General features: G+C 48.8%; 2 protein-coding genes across 2 annotated transcripts in view; both read right to left on the bottom strand.

The window, feature by feature from the left end:
• SNPH (syntaphilin) overlaps nt 1-2,599 on the bottom strand; it is a 7,583-nt gene extending 4,984 nt beyond the window's left edge. The window contains exons 1-3 of the mRNA XM_026041988.1: nt 2,503-2,599; nt 1,137-1,227; nt 24-224 (exon numbers count right to left, since the gene is read on the bottom strand). Of these exons, the coding sequence (XP_025897773.1) occupies nt 24-224; nt 1,137-1,227; nt 2,503-2,599 (389 nt within the window). The remainder of the gene's footprint in view (nt 1-23; nt 225-1,136; nt 1,228-2,502) is intronic.
• A 5,465-nt stretch (nt 2,600-8,064) lies between these two features.
• On the bottom strand, nt 8,065-18,372 carry RAD21L1 (RAD21 cohesin complex component like 1). The gene is made up of 13 exons (XM_026041912.1): nt 18,175-18,372; nt 17,011-17,140; nt 16,562-16,661; nt 16,128-16,234; nt 15,554-15,739; nt 14,836-14,949; nt 14,515-14,634; nt 13,278-13,507; nt 12,182-12,284; nt 11,310-11,449; nt 10,565-10,654; nt 9,871-9,948; nt 8,065-8,855 (listed from the first exon to the last, which is right to left on the bottom strand). Exons 1-13 carry the CDS (start codon nt 18,316-18,318, stop codon nt 8,667-8,669), a joined length of 1,731 nt encoding a protein of 576 aa, XP_025897697.1. The 5' UTR covers nt 18,319-18,372; the 3' UTR covers nt 8,065-8,666.
• Nucleotides 18,373-19,276: the final 904 nt, after the last annotated feature.

Genomic DNA, 19,276 nt, shown 5'->3' with positions numbered 1-19,276 from the left:
GCAGGCCGCGGCGCCCGCGTTACCTTGGCGTGGGGCTGCTGTCGCTGCCCTTGCACGAGCCCGAGTTGCTGCTGCTGCTCAGCGAGGAGGTGCCGAACGTGTCCCTCCCGGGCGGCGAGGGGCGCCTGGAGGCAGGGAGAAGAGGCTGTGTCTCGGCCCGCGCCGCGGAGGCCGCCGAAGGCTTAAAGAAGGAGGCCAGGCCGCTGCGTCCATAGACCCCGCGGCTGGCGGCCGCCGCACCGGAACACACAGGACAAGGGACAAAACAGACAGGGGTCAAAGTGGCACGGCCACGGCCGGCAGCAAGAGCGGAGCCCCGCGCCCCAACAGCAGCAGCACCAGCAGCGCAAGCAGGCGGGAGCGGGCGTTGCGGCAGCTTGGCACGAGGGGAGGGTCTCGGCGSAGCGGACGGGGTCCCCAGCACCCACATGTGAGGGATGGGGGTCTGCAGCAGCACCGCCACCCGTGGCACGGATCCCGGTGCCGGGGGTGGATCCCAGCTCCAGGGGGTGGATCCTGGCACCAGGGGGTGGATTCTGGTGCCAAAGGATGGATCCAGGCTCTAGGGGATGGCTCCCAGCTCCTAAGGATGGATTCCAGCGCCAGGGTATGGATCCCAGCTCCAGGGGGTGGATCTCAGCTCAGGGGGGGTGGATCCTGGCTCTAGGGGATGGATCCTGGCGTCGGCAGCTGGATCCCGGCTCCGAGGGATGGATCCTGGTCCCAGAGGTGGATCCCAGCTCTGCAGGGTGGATCACAGCTCTAGGGGATGGATCCCGATCCCGTGGGTAGATCCCAGGCCTGGGGTTGGATCCTGGCTCCAAGGATTGGATCCCAGTCCAGGGGGTGGATCCCAGCTCCAGGGGATGGCTCCTGGCTCTAGGGGATGGATCCCAGCTCCAGGGGATGGATCCCGGCTCCAGGGGTGGATCCCGGTCCCAGGGGTGGATCCTGGTCCCGGGGGTGGATCCCGGTCCCGGGGGTGGATCCTGGTCCCGGGGGTGGATCCCGGTCCCGGGGGTGGATCCCGGTCCCGGGGGTGGATCCCGGTCCCGGGGGTGGATCCTGGTCCCAGGGGTGGATCCCGGTCCCGGGGGTGGATCCCGGTCCCAGGGGTGCATCCCGGCCATATTCACCTCCGCGAGCCGGTGGAGGAGCGGCGGCTCCCGGGCACGGACATGGCCGCGGCGCCGCAGGTCCCGGCGCTGGCAACGGCTGCTGCTTCCGCTGCGGGCAAAGCAAGAGAAGGGGTGAGGACCGGGCACGGGGCACGGGGCACGGGGCACGGCCGGGGGCACCGGCTGAGACCGTGGGGCTCGGGCTGCTGCTGCGGACACGCGAAGGGCGCCCGGGGTGCGGGACAGGAGCCGCTGCCACAGCGGCCCCTTTGCAGCCACCGGGGTGGCACAGGGACCTGCCCAGGGCACCCGGCTCCGGGCAGCACCCAGGCCCCGGGCATTTTAAGGGGTTGCATTTTATTACGGAAACACGAAACACCCCTTTGGCAGTGACACCAGGCACCCGAGCACAGGTGGGCGCATGATGCTGCGTGATGCTCCGAAAGAGAAAGGCTCCTGTTCCCTCTAAATAAATAGGCYGGATCCAGAGAGCTGCAGTTGTCTGGAGCTGCTCGAGCAGCACCAGCCCCACGTGGAGCCGCCGAGCGCTGCGGAGCGCCGCAGAGCAGAGCGCGGGACTGCGGGAGCGGGGCCGGCGCTCCGGCTGCTCCCCGGCATGGAGCCGGGCGGGAGGCTGCACCGGGAATCAGCGTGTGCTGCGGGAGCCGCCGGGACCCTCTGCGCCCGCGGGGCCACCCCTGTGCCTCGGGCGGCCCCACGCGGGTGCTGCCGTCTGGGGAATGCGGCGGGATGCGGCGCGGCGCCTGCTCCAGCAAAGAGCCATGGAAAGGGAGCGGGGCGCTGCGCCGCCCACCCTGTGCTCTGGGATCCCAGCAGATCCATGATTCCAGCAGCTCCAGGATCCCAACAGCCCCGGGATCCCAGCAGCTCCAGGATCCCAGCAGCCCCAGGATCCCAGTGGCTCCGGGATCCCAGCAGCTCTGGAATCCGCGTGGATCCAGGAAGCGGCTGCAGGCACCGCGGTGCCCCCAGCCCTGCAGCGTCTCCGTCCCCAGCCCTGCATCCCCACGTGCCGGCGCAGCTTGGCCCGAATCCCCAGTAATAAATCACCTCTATCTTTTATCTCCAGGAATCTCGGGGTTACTGGGATCCCCCAAAGCCTCCCCATGCCCAAGGGCTGCCGAGGAGGGTCGTGCTGGGACAGACCTAGCGCCCGAGCCCACGTGGCCACGCGGCACGTCCTGAAACCGCGCGGGCGAGCGGCCCTGCGCCCGCCGAGGTGCCGCGGCACCGCGGGGGCACGCGAGAGCCCGAGCGGAGCCAAGGCCCTCTCGCCCCACCAGGGTGCAGGGGAGGACGCAGCAAGGACAGCCCAAATCAGGGCCCAATCCCGGTCCCGGGCAGGGGGCAGAGCCTCTCCCGCCTTGCAGGGACGCAGATTCCCGGGGGCTCCCTGCCCTGCACGCGCTCTCGGGGTGGACGTGCAGCACGAGCTGGGAGCTCTTGGGAATCATCCCCATTTCGCTGGCAGGACATTCCCCTACACCCCGGCTGTGATTTGCAGGGCTTGCTCCTGCAGACACTGCACCCAGATAAGCAGCTCGGTTGGCAATGCCATCGCGATGCCACCAGGCCCCATCCCACCCACCCCGTGCGGCAGTTCCCGGCTGGTTGAACCGGCTGTGGCGGATCCCGGGCCCCGACGGAGCCCCGTGCACGGCAGCTCCGGTGCTCGTGGCTGCAGGACCCGCCTGCCTCTCCCTGGATCCACGAGCCCCGTCCTGCCCAGCCTGCAGCTCTGCCCGCCGCTGCTGCCGCGTCGCGCGGACTCCGCTCCCCTCGGCAGCCTGGAGTTCACAGCGTCCTGATGCGGATCCAAGGATGCAGCCGGTTTCCTGCCCTTTGTTTTACTCTTCTGCAGAGCAAGGCCTGTGAGGGGCACCTTGCAGGACGCCGGGAACGCAGGGAGAGCCCCATGTGATTCCCATTGAGCAGATGGCCGGGATGTCACACGCGTGTGACGTGACACGGGGAGCAGGACGGGGACGGCCCCATCACCGCCTCCACGTGCGGATCGTGGTGAGTCCCGAGCAGGCGCCTCTCCCGCCGTCCCCAGGGATCTGGATGCGGCGGCAGCGCCAGGCCAGCCCCGCCGGGGCGCTCAGCAAGGGGCAACAGCGCTTAGTGCAACGGAGCCCGCCCGACAAAGCGCACGGGCCTCTTGCTCCCGGCTCCCGCGCGCCCCTCGCGCCGCTGTGCGGCCCAGCCGGGCCCGGAGTGCRGCGGGAGGCTGGGAAGAGCCGGGAAACGGCCGGCAGCAGGGCCAGGGATGAGCACAACCCCATGAGGACAGAGCGGCGCGATGCCCGAGGCAGCACCGGGACCAGAGCTGGTGCCGGCCGGAGGAGCCGGACACGATGCCCTTGGGCGGGCAGTGGATACTGGCCAAGGCAGGGGCAGCACAGGGCAAAGCCCGGAGCATCTTTGATCCAAATGGGAGCCAGGGCTTGCACCGGCTTCCATGGGGCTCTGGGGTCCCCTCACCCCTATCAGCAGCTGCTGGCGGGGCTGGAAAGCGGCTCCCAAAGGGAAGCCCTGCCCGAGGGCGGCGATCCGGGCCGGAAAGCGGCGGATCTCCCTCCACCGCGCGCGGGGCCAGGGCAGAGGCGCCGCTTTGTCAGCGCGGGCACAAGGCGCGTGGGGTCTTTATGCGGCAGCAAATCAATTCTGCTAAGGGTTGTTGCAACACGTCGTGAAACGCAGGGGTATTTCCTGATTCTTGTTTGCCGTGAGCTGCTGATCTTATGCTCAGAGATTACAGGAAAACAGCGACCATTAGAAGGGCCGGGTTGTGCAGCTCACTTCTCCACGTGGTCTAGCTCCGGGGCGGAGCAGGGAGGTCCCCTGTCCCCTTCCCATGGGATGGGGAATCTTCTGCGTGGCCCGATACGACCTCACAGGCCCAGGTCGTTCCCTTCGCCAGGCCCTGGAAGGCTCCTGTGCTGCAGACTCCAGGCCCACGATGGCTTTTGTGCAGCGCCCTTCTCCTCGGGGCCTCTTCAGAGGCAGGAAGGAGCATCAGCACCAGCCCTGCCGCAGCGGGGACAGGAGCAGGGGGCTCCCGCCGGGAATGTAGAGCCCATCCCGCGGGATGCAGAGCCCATAGCACTGCTTGGGAGCAGGCCCGGGAGCAGAGAGAAGAGCCGGCACCTCCGGGAAGCACCCGCGGGAAYGCGGATGGACCAGGCACCTCTGGGCGCGAGCGGGTCTCTCCTGACCACACGCACCTGGAATGCCGGCCGAGAGGCCGGTGCTCACGGAGGATTAGCGCCGGCTCCGCGCTGCCGGCATGTCCTACTTTAGCAGCGCGCCAAAGCGCTGCGCTCCGGCTGCCGCAAAGCCGGYGGCGGCCGCGCATGGGGAACCCGCGCCGGGAACCCCCCGACCAGAGCCGCCTCYGAAGCCCCCAAACCCGCATTTTTGCCTCCTAGCACAAGGTTGCGGTGCAGAACGCGYGCTGCCGGCGAGGCCGGGAGCTCGGGGCTTTGCGGGCGCCGCAGACGCCCGCCCGCGGCTTCCTGCGCGACGGGCGGCAGCGCTGACCTTGCGGCGCGCCAGGGAGCGCGGCTGGGAGCGCGGCTCCGCGCCCGGCTCCGCGCCCGGCTCCGCGCCCGGCCGGAGCGCTGGGCGGTTGAATAATAAAGGGCCGGGCGCAGAGCGGCGGCTGCAGCTGCTGCAGCGCCCCGCGGCGCCGGGAGGCTCCGCGCCCGGGGGGCAGCTGCAAATCCGGGGCGCATGGAGAGGGGCGGGGGGTGGCGAGGGGCCGCGCCAGGGCCTGGGGCACCTGGAGGGGTAGGGGGTGTTCGGTGAGGGCCGGGGGGGTGTTGGGGGCCGGGGCGGGGTGATGGGGGCCTGGGGCGGGTCGTGGGACTCCAATGGGCATCATGGGGCTCTGGTGCATCCGCTGCAGGTCCAGGGCGGGTGGCGGGTGCCCGGGTGCGCGAGGTGGCCCTGGCGCACGGGGTGTGGCGAGTGTGACGGGTCACCGCGGTGCCCGCAATGGGGACYGGGCGCCTGCAGCGCGGACGTGGTCCCCAGGACGCGGGGTCCGGGGGTCCCCGCGCCCCCGTGCGTGTCACTGCACCCGGTGTGTGTCCCTGTGCGTGTCCCTGTGTCCCGGTGCGTGTCCCTGTGTCCGTGTGCGTGTCCCTGTGTCCCGGTGCGTGTCCCTGTGTCCGTGTGCGTGTCCCTGCGCCCGGTGCGTGTCCCTGTGTCCCGGTGCGTGTCCCTGCGCCCCCCCCGCGCTGCAGCGCCGTGACTCAGCGCCCCCCCCCAGCGCCCCGCTCACCTGCGCGGGGCCCGCGGGCTGCGGGGGGGGCGCGGCGGCCTCAGCGACCTGCGGGGAGGGCAGAGAGCGGCGCTGAGCGCGGGGTGCGCGCGCCACACCGCGCCCCCCCCGCGCCCCCCGCCCCCGGCCCCGCTCCGCACCTGCGCCGGCCTCCATGGGGCTGCGGGCGGCTCCGCGCGGCGGCGGCGCGGGAGCGATGGGGTGGGATAGGGATGGGGATGGGGATGGGGATGGGGAGGGAGGATGCAGGGAAGGAGGGCGGGCGGGATGAGCCCGGCAGCTGCGCAATTTGCGCTCTTAAAGGGCCGGCGCAGCTCCTCAGTTTCCATGGCAACCGCGGCCGCGGGGGTCCGGCCCGGGGGGACCCCAGGGGTGAGCGGACAGATCAATGTGATAGAATAGCGCGGCTCTGCTCGGACATAAACACCCCGCGGCCTCAGATTTAACAGAACACGCTTGTAAATATTCTATAAAATATTGTTATGCAACCAGATATTATATAATTATATGGCACGCAAAATATTAAATACTATATTTCTATATAATAAACATATTTATTTTATTATATAATACAAATAATCGATATTATTTGTTTATTTATTTATTTATTTATTTATTTATTTATTTGTGTGACTAATCTTTGCACCAGATAAGCCCGGTTGCGGTGGCAGCCGCCGGTGGGTGAGATGCCCCTTCTCTAGCTGTTTAATTTCCCTCTCCTGTGTTATTTCCCATGCAAACACCTAGACACGGTGTCTACACGCGTGTCCATGGCTGCTACTGTGTCTACACGCGTGTTCACGGCTGTTATCGCGTGCATGGTGAGCCAGCGGGGACCCGGGACACGTTACCTCCGTCAGGGAGCGTGTGTCCCCGCTGGCCGGGTCAGAGCAGAGCTTGCTCCTCCGCAGGGTCTGGATCAGCCTCGGGCGCTGAGCAGCCTTGGTCTAGATAAAAAACAAAATCCCTGTGTAAATGCATGCAGCAAGCCCGCAGATTTGGCTGATAAGGGAGCGTGATGATTCCCTTGCCTTTGCAAACTCTATTTATACCAGCCAGACGATTATTTCAGAGCTCTAGTCCACAAACACCTTCTATTCTTTCCCCCAGCTTCATTTCCTGCAAGATTTTCACCTCGCTTGTTCCAACACACAGATCGTCTTCCCTGTGTGAGGATCCTGCCAATTTGTCTCTTGCGCCTTCCAGTTTCCTCCTGCCTCCTCCAGCCTCCCTTCGTTTCTGCTTTCCCAGGTGACGAAGGCGCTTCCCCTTCTTTTCCACAAGGAAAAGGAGTTTCCCGCTGGGGCAGAGGGAAGCAACGTTGCTGCAGCCGATGCACGAGCGTTTCCCAAAGCTCGTGGTGGGAATGGTGCTGTCTCCTCCTCTGCCTCTCTTGCTCCTTGCTCTGTGTCCTTCCCCGTCTCTCGTGCCCTTGTTTCCTATGTCCACATTCCCTYAGGCCTATGTTCCCAGTCTCCAACAGCCCCTCACCTATTCCTCTTCCTGGTAACGTTTGGAGGAATGGAGGAGTCACCACAAGACTTTTCCAGATACAGAAGGAATTGATATTTTCCCCTCTATTTTTAAACACAACACAAAGGATATTCATCAATAAGGAATAAGAGAGGCCATAACCATTCTTCTCCCATAGGTAAACTTACCCTGAGGGGAACTTCAGGTGAGGGGGAAAACGTCACCTTTTACCCAAGGTCATAATATGGAAAACCAAACTGAAAGAGACACCTCCAGTCAGGCAAGGAGAAAAGCCCCAGCCCTCACCCAGGGCCCAGCACAAAGAGACCGAGTCATTCTGGAACCCAAAGAGACTCCTGGACAGCAAAACCAAGGGCTCCTCTGCTCCGCTCTCCCCTCTGCAGGTGAACGATCCTGCGCGTGTGTTTTAGCAGGACCAGAGACTCAGAGCACAACTAAAACCCCTGAACACCTGGAAACTCAGAGTGCCTGACAATATCCTCCAGCCTTTGAAGTTTTAGGAAAAATCACAGAAATTGCTGACTCTAGAATGTCGAACCCACGCTACMATAGATGGCTTCTGATTTTGATCCTTGAGCACAGACAACAAAGGGCTCCAGAGACATTTCCTATTTTCTATTGATTTAATATTAAGGTATGCCAACATATYTGAAGCACCGTCACATTTTGTGAAGGTAGTTAAGGTACATAACTGACCTGTATTTAGTAACTTTACTGTATCTGCTTTCTCCTATATGAAAATTGTTAACTTTACAACATGTAAAGAGAAGTGTTAAAAATTCTTTTAAAATAGGTAAAAAGGCAAAGAACTAATATCTCCATTTAAGTAGGTCTACACATAAATATAAAAGTAATTTTTAAGTAAACATGTTCCATGAGATCTAAAATGGCCAGGGTTGGTTTCAGAAGCATGCTACCCTTGCCAGGGTGGTACCTGACTCGTCTCTGCTTTCAAATACAAAATTAATGCTAGAGATGACAGCTCTCTAGACATTAAAATATGAAATGCTGCACATTCTTGTAAAGAAATAAGATTTTTTAAACAGAGTAATACTGCTGATAAAGACAGCTTAGCAGACTTTGCTTTACTGAGGGTGTTAGATAATTAACACACACATCCCTTCCGTCACTGAGTGAGCAGAACACATTTTGCCTTCACTAAATGACATGAGGCTTTAGAAACATGTTTGAGTTGGGCATCTGCATGAGGTGAAACGACTGCATAGACCATTAAACATCAATATTTCTATGTTTGCATAGCCTGAGATCTCTAACAAAAGCTTCAGTATTATTCCACAGCGCTGCAAAATTGTTCATAACAGCTCCTTTACGGGTCTTTTATCAAAATAATAATAGCGGAGATTGTTTAAAAAACAGTCTCCAAAACTGGATCCTAAGAAAGGTTTTATAGAACTTTCATAAAAACCTTAACAGTGTAAATCTTGTGTGGAATATCTGTTTCTAACTATCATTTATTAACAGACTATTTAACCATTTATTATATGAACACATATGTTAAAAATAAACATAATAAGGAACTCCTTGCTGACCTGTACTGACGCAGCACATCTGCACAAGTTTAGTTACTTTGCAGTCCTGAGGGGACAGACAACTAAAGGAGGGTTCTGCTTAGTCCGTAGTGTTTTGGCAAGACTTGCACTTGCCAAAAGGAATTTCTGAAAAACTTAGAAGGAATTTCTGAAAAACTAAGATTTTTAGTTAGCTTATCTGGATATTACATGATTTCAGAGGGCATTGAACTTGGGGCCTACAGTTGCTATGATGTCAGCAAAAGGAGCACTTTGAGCAAGATCAATAACCAACTGTTTCTTCAGAACAAGAAAGATGTAGAACTTGTCGGCAGCTTCTTTCCGACTGTTTTTCTGGCAAAGCTTCAGTAAACTGAAGGAATTCACTCCTGATCTGTTCATGAGCTGGAGAAGGGGAAAAAACAAAACGAGTTAGGCCAGCCTAACTGCCAATAAACCAGCTTTGAACTGAACAGTACTTCTGCTCAGAGCTAACGTTCTCTGGTGGAAGGCCTTGAATAGCATCTCATCTTGGCATTTACATTTATATAGTGGCTCTTAACATTTTATTGCCGTAATATTGCTACCACCTACATACACTACAAAGATTTCCATGCCGGCAATTTGCTGAAATTCAGTGACACTGCACTGAGGCACATAATGAAGTGTTTCTGTAATGATTTGCACGATTCCAAGCAATAAAAAACATTGCCTATGATACAACTGATATTTTCTAATCAAAGAACAGCATATGCAAATTAATTTAGAGCTAAATAATTGTTATTGTTAGCTTTTGAAGAGCTACACATAAATGTAAGCATTTATGAGTATTACATGCAACCTTTTAAAAGTGTTAACATAAAATATCTAAAAGAGGAGGAAATCTGCAAAGTCACCCTCCARCACCAGGGGAAAGCTAGGCCGAGAGCAAAGGCTGCTGTACTTTGCTTTGGCAAAAGTTCCAACCCAAATGTTCCCGTCTCCATGTTCTGATTTCCGTATTTTCCTTCCTCCATCTCCTGTTCATCCACAAGGTATGTTGGATCAGAGAACTACCCTGGGTGACAGCATTTTGGGGCTTTTTTTCCCCCTTTTTTTATTTTTACCGCAGTCAGATTAATGCTGAACCTGCACAATGCTTGGCACCCACCAACAGGAGTGAACASGAACGTGCAGATATGGTCAAACATTTAGATATCCAGCATCAAGAAAAACCATGCTGGCTCCAGCATAAACCTGTTTCAAATAGCACGCAGTACAAACATGTCTGCATAAACACTCAGCAAAAGGCAGTTATACTCAGCATTTGAAAAGCAGTAATATGGTAAACGGTATAAGTTAGCAGGACATTTTTCTGACAYGGTCCAACCAAAATCAACATCTATTTTTGGCATCTATTTACAATATCCAACATTGTTACCTGTAAAGCTTTTAATAACTGAAGAGTTCTTCTGCTCCATCTTCTTTCTTCACTGTCTTTATTGTTTCTTATTAGGTGCTTGATAGAAAATACAGCAGAATGTTAGATGGATGTATAAAAAATCATATACAAAGAAGATACGAATGCACAAGTGTTCTAGCTCCATTGAAAATCCAACTGGAGCTAGACATTTTGAGGGCTATTTATAGGATATCTGGGACTTTTGACACCTCTACACTCAGAACAGGCTCTGTGGAACTGAGAGAACAAGAGTGTGAACTAGGTTCTTCCCTCTGCAGAGAGAGGCACACCAAGTGTAATGACATGTAGTACAAAGATGGTCCCACTGAGCCWTCTGAAAACAGCTTCCCAGTAGGATGCTCCTGTGTGGGACTAGGGTTGCTCGAGTTTTTTGGTTTTCTCCTAAACACAAAGTTTAGAAACTGTTTCATTTTACATGGAAGCAGAGTCTCTAAATAGGGAACTGTTTTCCTCACACTCCCTATAACCTGTAACAGTGGAATCCCAGCTATTAATGCTTTTGAATGGCAAATTATATATTAAAGAGTACATCAATTAATACATTGAAATTCACAGCAAGATCATAAAATTWTCACTTTAGTGGTTTTAAATATTTCTGTGAAGGAACGCTGTTCTGCTGCAAAGTTAAGTTGCCAGCCCCTAGGACACATACGTTTGTTAACTCAGCTTGCTTCCTTTCAGCTCCTTGTCCCAGGGTGGTGTTCACCAGAGAGGAGCTCTCAGACCAGGCACCTCTATCCTGCTGTTAAAATAGGAAAGGGGGCATTAGCAGTCATACATGTAATCTCATCCTCATTCATATAACTCTGCTCCAAAGATTTATTTTGATCAATGTTTTCCAAAATTAGTTAAGAGSTGCTATTTCCATTCAGTTCAAATCTACTTAAACTCAATTCTACTTCAATTCAAGCACAGACTCTGTATTTTATTCTGCTGTTAGGTCCATTTTTTTCATTCTTTTTCAACCTAGAGCCTTGTGTTCTCTAAAGAATTCCCCTTTAAAAATAATCCAAATAAAGACAGCAGAAAGAGATCATTAATTATCGCTAGAGTAATTCCTCAATTTGAGACACAAAAGAAAAAATCCTTTTATAGAGAGGACAGTATTTACCTTTTTAGTACAAACAGCTCTATTTTATATTAAGGTTCCATTTAGAATTTGTTTATGAGATGTTAATAAGTGATTAATATACATTTTAATTAATAATCTGCTGTGAGAGTCCCCCATAATGCTTATGAACAAAACTTTCATGACACAAGCTGCTTCATGTTTATCAGCTCTCTGTAACATGCTTTTCAAATGTACATTAATAATTTCTTAGCTTGTTATAARTGGAACCTTAATAGAAAATGATACCAATATACTTAGTTCTCTCATATTTATGGAAACTACTCACTATAGTTTCATCAAGATTATCATCAATTGCATTTCTGCTATTGTCTGATGCCAACATAAATAAATCATTTCTGTTTTTTTTCTCAGTCTCTGAATGGGCTGACTCCTGCAGGTAACTTGGCTCTTCTATAATCGGCATCTCTGTATTAACGAAAAAACAAGGTTTGAGGGGAAATTATGGTTATTCTCTGTCCTTAAAAAAAAAAGATTGAGAAACAAAATCAGATCTCAGTCTAGAAAACTTAAGACGGCTGCTAAGTAGAATAAATGTCATCCCCACCAGGACTAGGGAAGGAGAGGCTTTCAAGAGAGCTTTTCCTTTCAAAGTTGACCTTTACGGGCTTGCAGGAGGTGGTTTCACTGACTAACTTCTGAGCTAGTCACACAGATCATTTTCCTGGCTGAATAAAGAGGGAAAGTGCTAAATCACCTCAGCAGACCTTCTAAAATGGAACATTTTTCTTCTCGTTTCATAATAACCAAAACACGATCTTCATGGTAGCAATAGAAATTATTTACTTTGGAGAATGGTTGGAATAATTTTGGAATAAATGAGAAGCCTGTTTTTAATAAACCTCTGGTTTGGGGGTCAACTGGGGAAACAAAAGGAAAACCCTCAAATACCCTTCATGCCATAAAGGAAAAAAGGCTTGCCCCATCTGATGTAAGGAGCAAAAGAACAGTAAAATATTTACAAAAATAAAACTTATTTTCTGTTTATATTTAACGTAGCCGATTTTTCTTAACATCTAGGTCTGTTAGGCCTTGCTTTGTATACTACTGTACACACTGTGTGTATCTCAAATATTGTGTAAAGTAGATTTTAAATGCTTCCTAATAGCTAGTTCTACAGAGTCAGAATTGAAGTGTCACCTGTTGTATCTTGCTCTTTTCTTGGTTCTTCCATTTCAGAATCCATCACTATTCCGTTTCTTCCCACCTTAGTTTTGCGATACTTGAAGCAGTTTGCAAACAACTGAAAACAATCATTTGTTATATTTATTTTATCATTTCTTATTTATTTACTTTTTAATCACTCTGAGAATATACCTTTAGACTATTGGCAAGCATTAAAACAAAGGAATGACCACGAGCTGCACACTGATTATTGTAATCTAGAATTTAGAGATTTGGATTAGGTCTTTCAGAAAATATGTCATTTTTTGAAGTAATAGCCTTTTGCAGCTCCATAGTGAAATTAGTGAAGAAATGTTTTAGTCACAGATTGGACAATTTTTCCCCATRAAAAAAATATATACATATATGCTTTTCCTGAGAGAACAGCAGGGATAAAACTGTAAAAAAGAAGGGTGGCCTGGGCCTCCAGCCAAATTGATAGTGTGATCTGGATCATCTCAGCTCTCCGAGAGGTAGAGTCCCCTGACGTCGGCTGAGCTGGGAGCTTAATCTTCTGTTAGGAAAGGAAAAAACAATCYGGCATACCATCTTCCCAAAATCGTTAATTATATAACAATAATGTTTAAGCCATATGTAACTTTAAAGTAAATGATAAAGGAAGTAACTTTAATGTGAAAAGAGGCACAACACTGATTACAGAGCAGAAAGAAAACAAACAAAAAAAAAGAGATTTTGATAGAAATCAGAAAAAAAAATGTGTATTAATGTACAGTTAGATGCCAATATGTGAAATGAAACTTGTATTCTTAAGTTTGTGTGTCATTTTTTCACTCATTCCTGCCATTCTGGAGAGTGGAATGCTGGAGATTAAAGAACCGAGTTCTACATAAGGTCTTTTTGCTGAAGCAATTAATTATGAATACACTTACAAGCACCAGATATCCCCTGAGCTGAAATGCAGAACAAGACTTTACTGGCGCTCTGCACCTGCAGTTTCCCAAGAATTCCTAGGTAACCAGCTCTGCAAAATCTCTTACAATCAGAGCCTAAATGTGCCATAGACCCCAAAGATTTATGGTGGCATAAAAAGCTACAAGGAATAAATCTTTACCTTTTGCAGCTCAGCATTAATCAAAGGTTGCRTGGGGTGGCACAGAAGAACATCCACTCCACCTGACTTCTTCCACATCATTGTTTTTTTGGTTGGGGGCGCGAGGTCTAGCGTAGTGAGAGTGTCCATGCAGTTGTTAATCTGGTTGTAGATAGTTTGGCAGCTGAGCTCCTTGTTTGCATCCACAAGTAATTTCCTTTTCCTCTTAATTTTTTCCCTCGAGGGGATCACTAAGTAGAGCAAGCATTTTGAAAAATGGTATTGATCTCCTTCACTGACAGCTATCTCTCTATAATGTAATTCAGCACCAGAGGAACTAAATAGCAGAAAAAACAATCTCTAAAGAAATATATTTAATTATCCCTTTCCCCATATATTTACTATTTGTCATTACAATATCTAGAACCCAATACGAGTTGTTCAGGCCTCCTAGTTGGGATCTGGGCAGGTTTTTGTCCAAGAGCTATTGCATTATGAATATACACAAATGAGGCCCAGGGCACCGACAACTTAAGCATGAATAAAGAATTGTGAAATGAGTGGACAGACTGCTGACCTCCTAAAATACGGACTTGAGAATTAAACTACAATGCATAGACCATTCCCACAATATTTTTCATAATGCCTACTTTTATATATATTTCCATTTAAGGAACATGTATGAGTAATTTACTGAAGCAGCAGCAACATGATGATTTAACAAGGACACATGATACATCAGCGAGAATCCATCAGTAAGTTCATGTTTTAACAACTATCAGCATACTCAACAACCCTCATTATCTCATGATTCATGTCTGTATTTGCCATTTTAATCCTTTGGCGATCGAATTAGGTAGGATTCACGTAGTAAAACAAAGAACCTATAGTTATATATCCATATCTGCTTGAATATTACTTTGACAGTTCAGAAATGCTGATGTATCACTAGTAATGAAGGCTTTTCAGCTAGAAGTTCAGTAATTCCCATGCATATGCTGGGTTTGCACTGCTGCAGAACTGTAGAGGAGCAAAACTTACCTTCCTTGGTGTGTGTAAGAGTAAGATCTGTGCAGCTGAGAGGAATAGGCTGGTATTGCTTTTGCATAATAATTATCAGAAAAGAGAACTCTGACAGCAGCAGCAGATTAAATGTAAAATGAGAATATTCTGTGATGCAACTATCTTTAGTAATAGAAAGGAAGAAGATTAAGTCTCATACTGCACACTGTTTGCAAGAAACTGATCTGGTGCTGACCTGTATCATCAACAGGCTCAAGCACAAATCCTTCTTCTTTAGACCAAAGAGCTGTTCCATTCCTTAGATCATCTTCTTGAACGATGGTATCTGCACCATTGGAATCTGCCATAGGAGAACCTAACAAATAACCCAAGATAAATAGATATGCATAACATAAAAGAATTTCTCAGCCTTCCGATACACAAGATTGGCAGGTTAACAACTTATTTTATCAATACCAACTCAAAGCAAGACAAGCAACACCTTCATGAACTAATAAAATGACACTTGTAGTTGATATGTGGAATCAGAAATAGTGGTAGATAGAGTTTAAAATACCTGCAATCTCACCAGCTGCACCGTTCTCTGGAAGATCTGGCGGCAAAGGAAGCTCTTCCTCCAGATCAAGAATGTCTTTAGCTGGGCCATTTTTCTCATCCCTCAATAGAATTTCTTAAAAATAAAATGCGTACTTTTATTCATTCCAAGTTTTCAGAGCAATGAAATAACCTGATATAACCTTATATTACTGCTTAAATATAATTTTTGTATGAACAAAAGACTTCTTGCCATTTATAAATAAAATTTATATTGCTGTGTGGCAATATTACAACTATCTTAATATGAAAAGGGTAATATTAGTGTTAGTTTTCTATCTTTTCCTTTAAAAGTGTAATCATTGATATGCTTTCAAAGATACAAGTCTACAAAGGTCTATGTAAATATTCTAAACTATAAAAATGCACACTCAGTTGCCCTTATTATAATAGGAATAAAAGCGCTCTGTTATAGCACCCTTGAAAATACAAATTAATTAAATATAAATGAATGAATTTTATTCTATGCAACTTAAATTAGTCCTTTAATGCTGTTTTAAATAGGAAAGTCTAAATGAACGCAGATTTACTGACAAGTACTGAAAAACAAAGTAGAAAGTCAAAAAAAAAGAAAATTTGGATTTGAAAACGGTCAATGTCTTTTTTTTTTTTTTTTCCTTCCTGTAGGAATACAAATATTTGGAAAGACTTTATTTCTGTTGTTTTGTGCTAAGCCCTACCAATCATATCCTCAGTAGTCTCCTCATCTCCAAAACAGTCGTGCTCGAAGCAGTAAGTGCCTTCACACAGCGCAGACTTCTCTCCGCTGAGGCTTGCCAAGGTGTGATCAGCTAAGACACTATTGCTGCTCATTAATACGTTGCCATCAAAGAAACTTGGTTTTCTTAGTGTTTCTGGTTCCTCGCCTGAATAAATACAGAATTTCTGATGATTCATCTGTATGAATATATGTGAAATTGTATTTATCCATTCCCTATCTCATAAAATGAAGTGTTGTAAGATACTGTACATAGCAAATATTAAAATGAACAGTTTTAACTAATTTGATAAAAAAAAGATAACAGCAAATGATGGGTTTGATTCTTATTCTCTAATATCACATTACATTGCTTCAGCAGAGTACTGGACACAAAGATCTACATATGAGACTATAGGATAGGCCAATCAATGCAAATATGAAACAAATTTATTTTTAATATCTTCTTCATGTGTGAATATGACTCAGATTGTACAAAAAAGGTATAAAACACACTTTTCCTTATGAAATATTCCTAATTTCTCAACTTCTCTCACCAAAGTTTCTATCACAGAGAAGTATATTGCTTTCGTAATCCTCTGTAAGTGTGATGTCTTCAGCTCTGCTCTGATTCAAGGTAAAATGTTCAGCAACATCAATGGCACTAATAAAAAAGAATTACAAAATATAGCATGAACTGAAACCCATTGACCATTTAGCTGGAATGTGAAAACCTTGTTTCCAGAAAGTTTTCAAAACTGATGTTTTATTGAAAAAAAAAAAAAAAAAAGACAACTATGATTTTCTATGGCATTGAAAGCACCCCAGCTGAAACTAATTTCTATGGAGAAAGCACTGCCTCTCAAAGTTATCAGAATTCAAACCACTTCAGAATTTATTGATAAAATTTACTGAAATTTTACTAAAGTTTCCTTTGTCTTTTAATTTTGAAAATGCCAAAATAAACTGCAAAATATAGGGGAGCATTTACTTTATTTCAGGGAGTGGTGCTGCAAAATCATGAAATTCTTCAGGTAATGTAATGGACTGATAAGCAGCCTCAAAGTTCTCCGCTGGAAGGTCAACAAGTCCTAAAAGACACAAAAGGCACAACAAAATAAACATCAACAGAATAAAAATAATGTTTCCCCAAGTACATATAGTAAAGCTATAATTCTCTCAAGGTCTCTGGCATTATAAATAACAAAAATAAAGCTTAGGTACTTTGTCAACAGCACTCCACAATGGAATTAAAAATATTAATTTACCTATATTTTAGAAGCCGTGTTGTTTACGGACAAATACAGAAGAGTAAGTTGCTGTTGAAAATTGCTCCTCTGGGATCAACAACGTGAGTGCAGCAGAAATGTCCAAAATTAAACTTAAAGATAAGAGCTATAAAGGACACAGATGGAAAAATGCAGAATGTTATACACGCACCTGGACGAAAGGCTGTCTTCATTTTTGTCAAAGCTTCGCTACAGTCTGCCAAGAGGTACTTTGCTTTCCTGTGGTAGATTCGCACCACTCCTAAGAGTAAGTGTCCAGAGGTGCGCAGAGCAACTGCAAACTTCAATGATTAGGGAAAAAAAAGTTGGAAATTAATATTTATATAACAAAAACATACAAAAACTTTAAAATAAAAGTATTACATGAAGTAGTAGCAGAGTTATGGTAAGTTACACAGACATGGAGCTGGAAACTGTTATTTCTGTTTTTAAACATTACCGTATTGCAGTTTAAGTTGTAAGCTGATGCTTGCTCGTTATCTAAAACATCGCAACTCACTGCAGCAGCACAGCACATGCTCTGGAGCAAAACAGCTGCACATGCTCTAGAATTTGCCACTTGGGGTATTTCAAGTACCAGCTTCTTATTTAATAATGCAAAGTCTTCTGCAGCAAGAACATGCTAGGTGGTCCTAGGTAACATTTTGCTGGATTGCATTTTAGAAAACACTCTTAAGTAATAACATTAAGATTACTCTAACAAAGCGCACTTACTTATAACCCAGAAAAGACAAACAGTTAAGATTGAGATCACCAACTCTTGAGCAGGTATTTTCATGTTAAAAAAAAAAAAAAAAAAAACCTCCTTTAACAGCAGAAAATCTTAGATCTTCCAACTCATCAATTAGTGACGGTGCAAAATGTTCTTTACTCTTTAAGGGGCTACAATCAAAACAGAAGGACCAGGGCCTGACTGAGTCACAGATACTTAACAACTGGCTCCATCTGTGCTTATTTGAGTCATACCTTATCTGTGATACACAGAGGACTTCAGCCTCCAGGACTGCTAATATGCAGCCTTTCTTAAGCACTAATATATACTTAATTATGTATTTATCTCCTATGGGCTGGAGATCAGGAAGAAGTCCACTGAAAGTGAAAGAATAGTTATGATAGGTTAAAAATTAACCCTAAGAATAGCAAAAACACATTTTCTTCAGATATTCTGGGTACAATTAGATAGTAATTTTTGTAGTCCCTTTGCTTTAGTTRGGTGCCTGACTCTTCAGTCTTTTTGAGGCCTTTCTTCCCTACAGAATATATAGACTTTTGCACCAGAAGCTACCAGAAGGCACCTTCCTCTTTGCCGACCGACCTTTGGTGAGATGATCTTCTCGACAGTGCTCTCTAAATTGCACTCAAACACGTGGGCCTTGGTGAGCTTCTTCTCCCAGTGGGCGGCCAGCCATATTTTGGCCAGGGGCCCACGCTTGTTCATGAAGACGTGCATGTAGAACATGATGGCGACACGGACGCTCACGGATCACCTGCGCTGTCACGTCCTTGGGCCTTTCCTCTTCCTCCTTGCTAAGGGGCAGAAAACAGGGTGAAGAGGCAGGGGGGTTTTACGGGTAGTGTTTCTGGGGGCGAGGAGACACTAAGGAGAAAGGGAGTGCTTGGGGCTGTACTGAGGTATTGGGGGTACCTGGTGTGTCCTGAGGTGTTGGGGATACTCAGTGAGGTGCCCAGGGATGGTACTTGGCACTACACTGAGGTAATGGCGGTGTGTGGTGCGGCGCTGAGGTGATGGCAGTACCTGCTGAGGCGCTGAGGTGTCGTGAGTACTTGGTACTATGCTGAGGCAATGGGGGTACTTGGTGCCATGCTGAGGTAATGGGGGTACCTGATACGGCACTGAGGTGATGGTATTTGGCACCACACTGACACAGGGAAGGTATCTGGTACTGCTGAGGTGTTCGGGGTAGCTGCTGCAGCACGGAGGTGTTGGGGGTAGCTGGCACAGTGCTGAGGAGCTAGGGTGTTGGGCCTACCTGCTGAGGCAGGGAAGCAGTGGTACTTGGTGCTACACTGAGGCGGTGGGGGTACTTACTGCTGTGCTGAGGTGTTGGGCTACCTGGCGAGGCGCTGAGGCGATGGGACTACCTGGTGAGGCGCTGAGACGATGGGGGTATCTGCTGCTGTGCTGAGCTGCTGGGGGTATCTGGTGAGGCGCTGAGGTGCTGGGGGTATCTGCTGCTGTGCTGAGGCAATGGGGGTATCTGGTGAGGCGCTGAGGTGCTGGGGGTATCTGGTGCTGTGCTGAGGTGCTGGGGGTATCTGCTGCTGTGCTGAGGCGGTGGGGGTATCTGCTGCTGTGCTGAGGCGGTGGGGGTATCTGGTGAGGTTCTGAGGCGGTGGGGGTATCTGGTGAGGTGCTGAGGCAATGGGGGTATCTGGTGAGGTTCTGAGGCGGTGGG

Source organism: Nothoprocta perdicaria, unplaced genomic scaffold, assembly GCF_003342845.1.
Source record: "Nothoprocta perdicaria isolate Ctin4 unplaced genomic scaffold, notPer1 scaffold_3, whole genome shotgun sequence".
NCBI classification, from domain to species: domain Eukaryota; kingdom Metazoa; phylum Chordata; class Aves; order Tinamiformes; family Tinamidae; genus Nothoprocta; species Nothoprocta perdicaria.
This window is presented reverse-complemented; position numbering and strand designations above follow the sequence as displayed.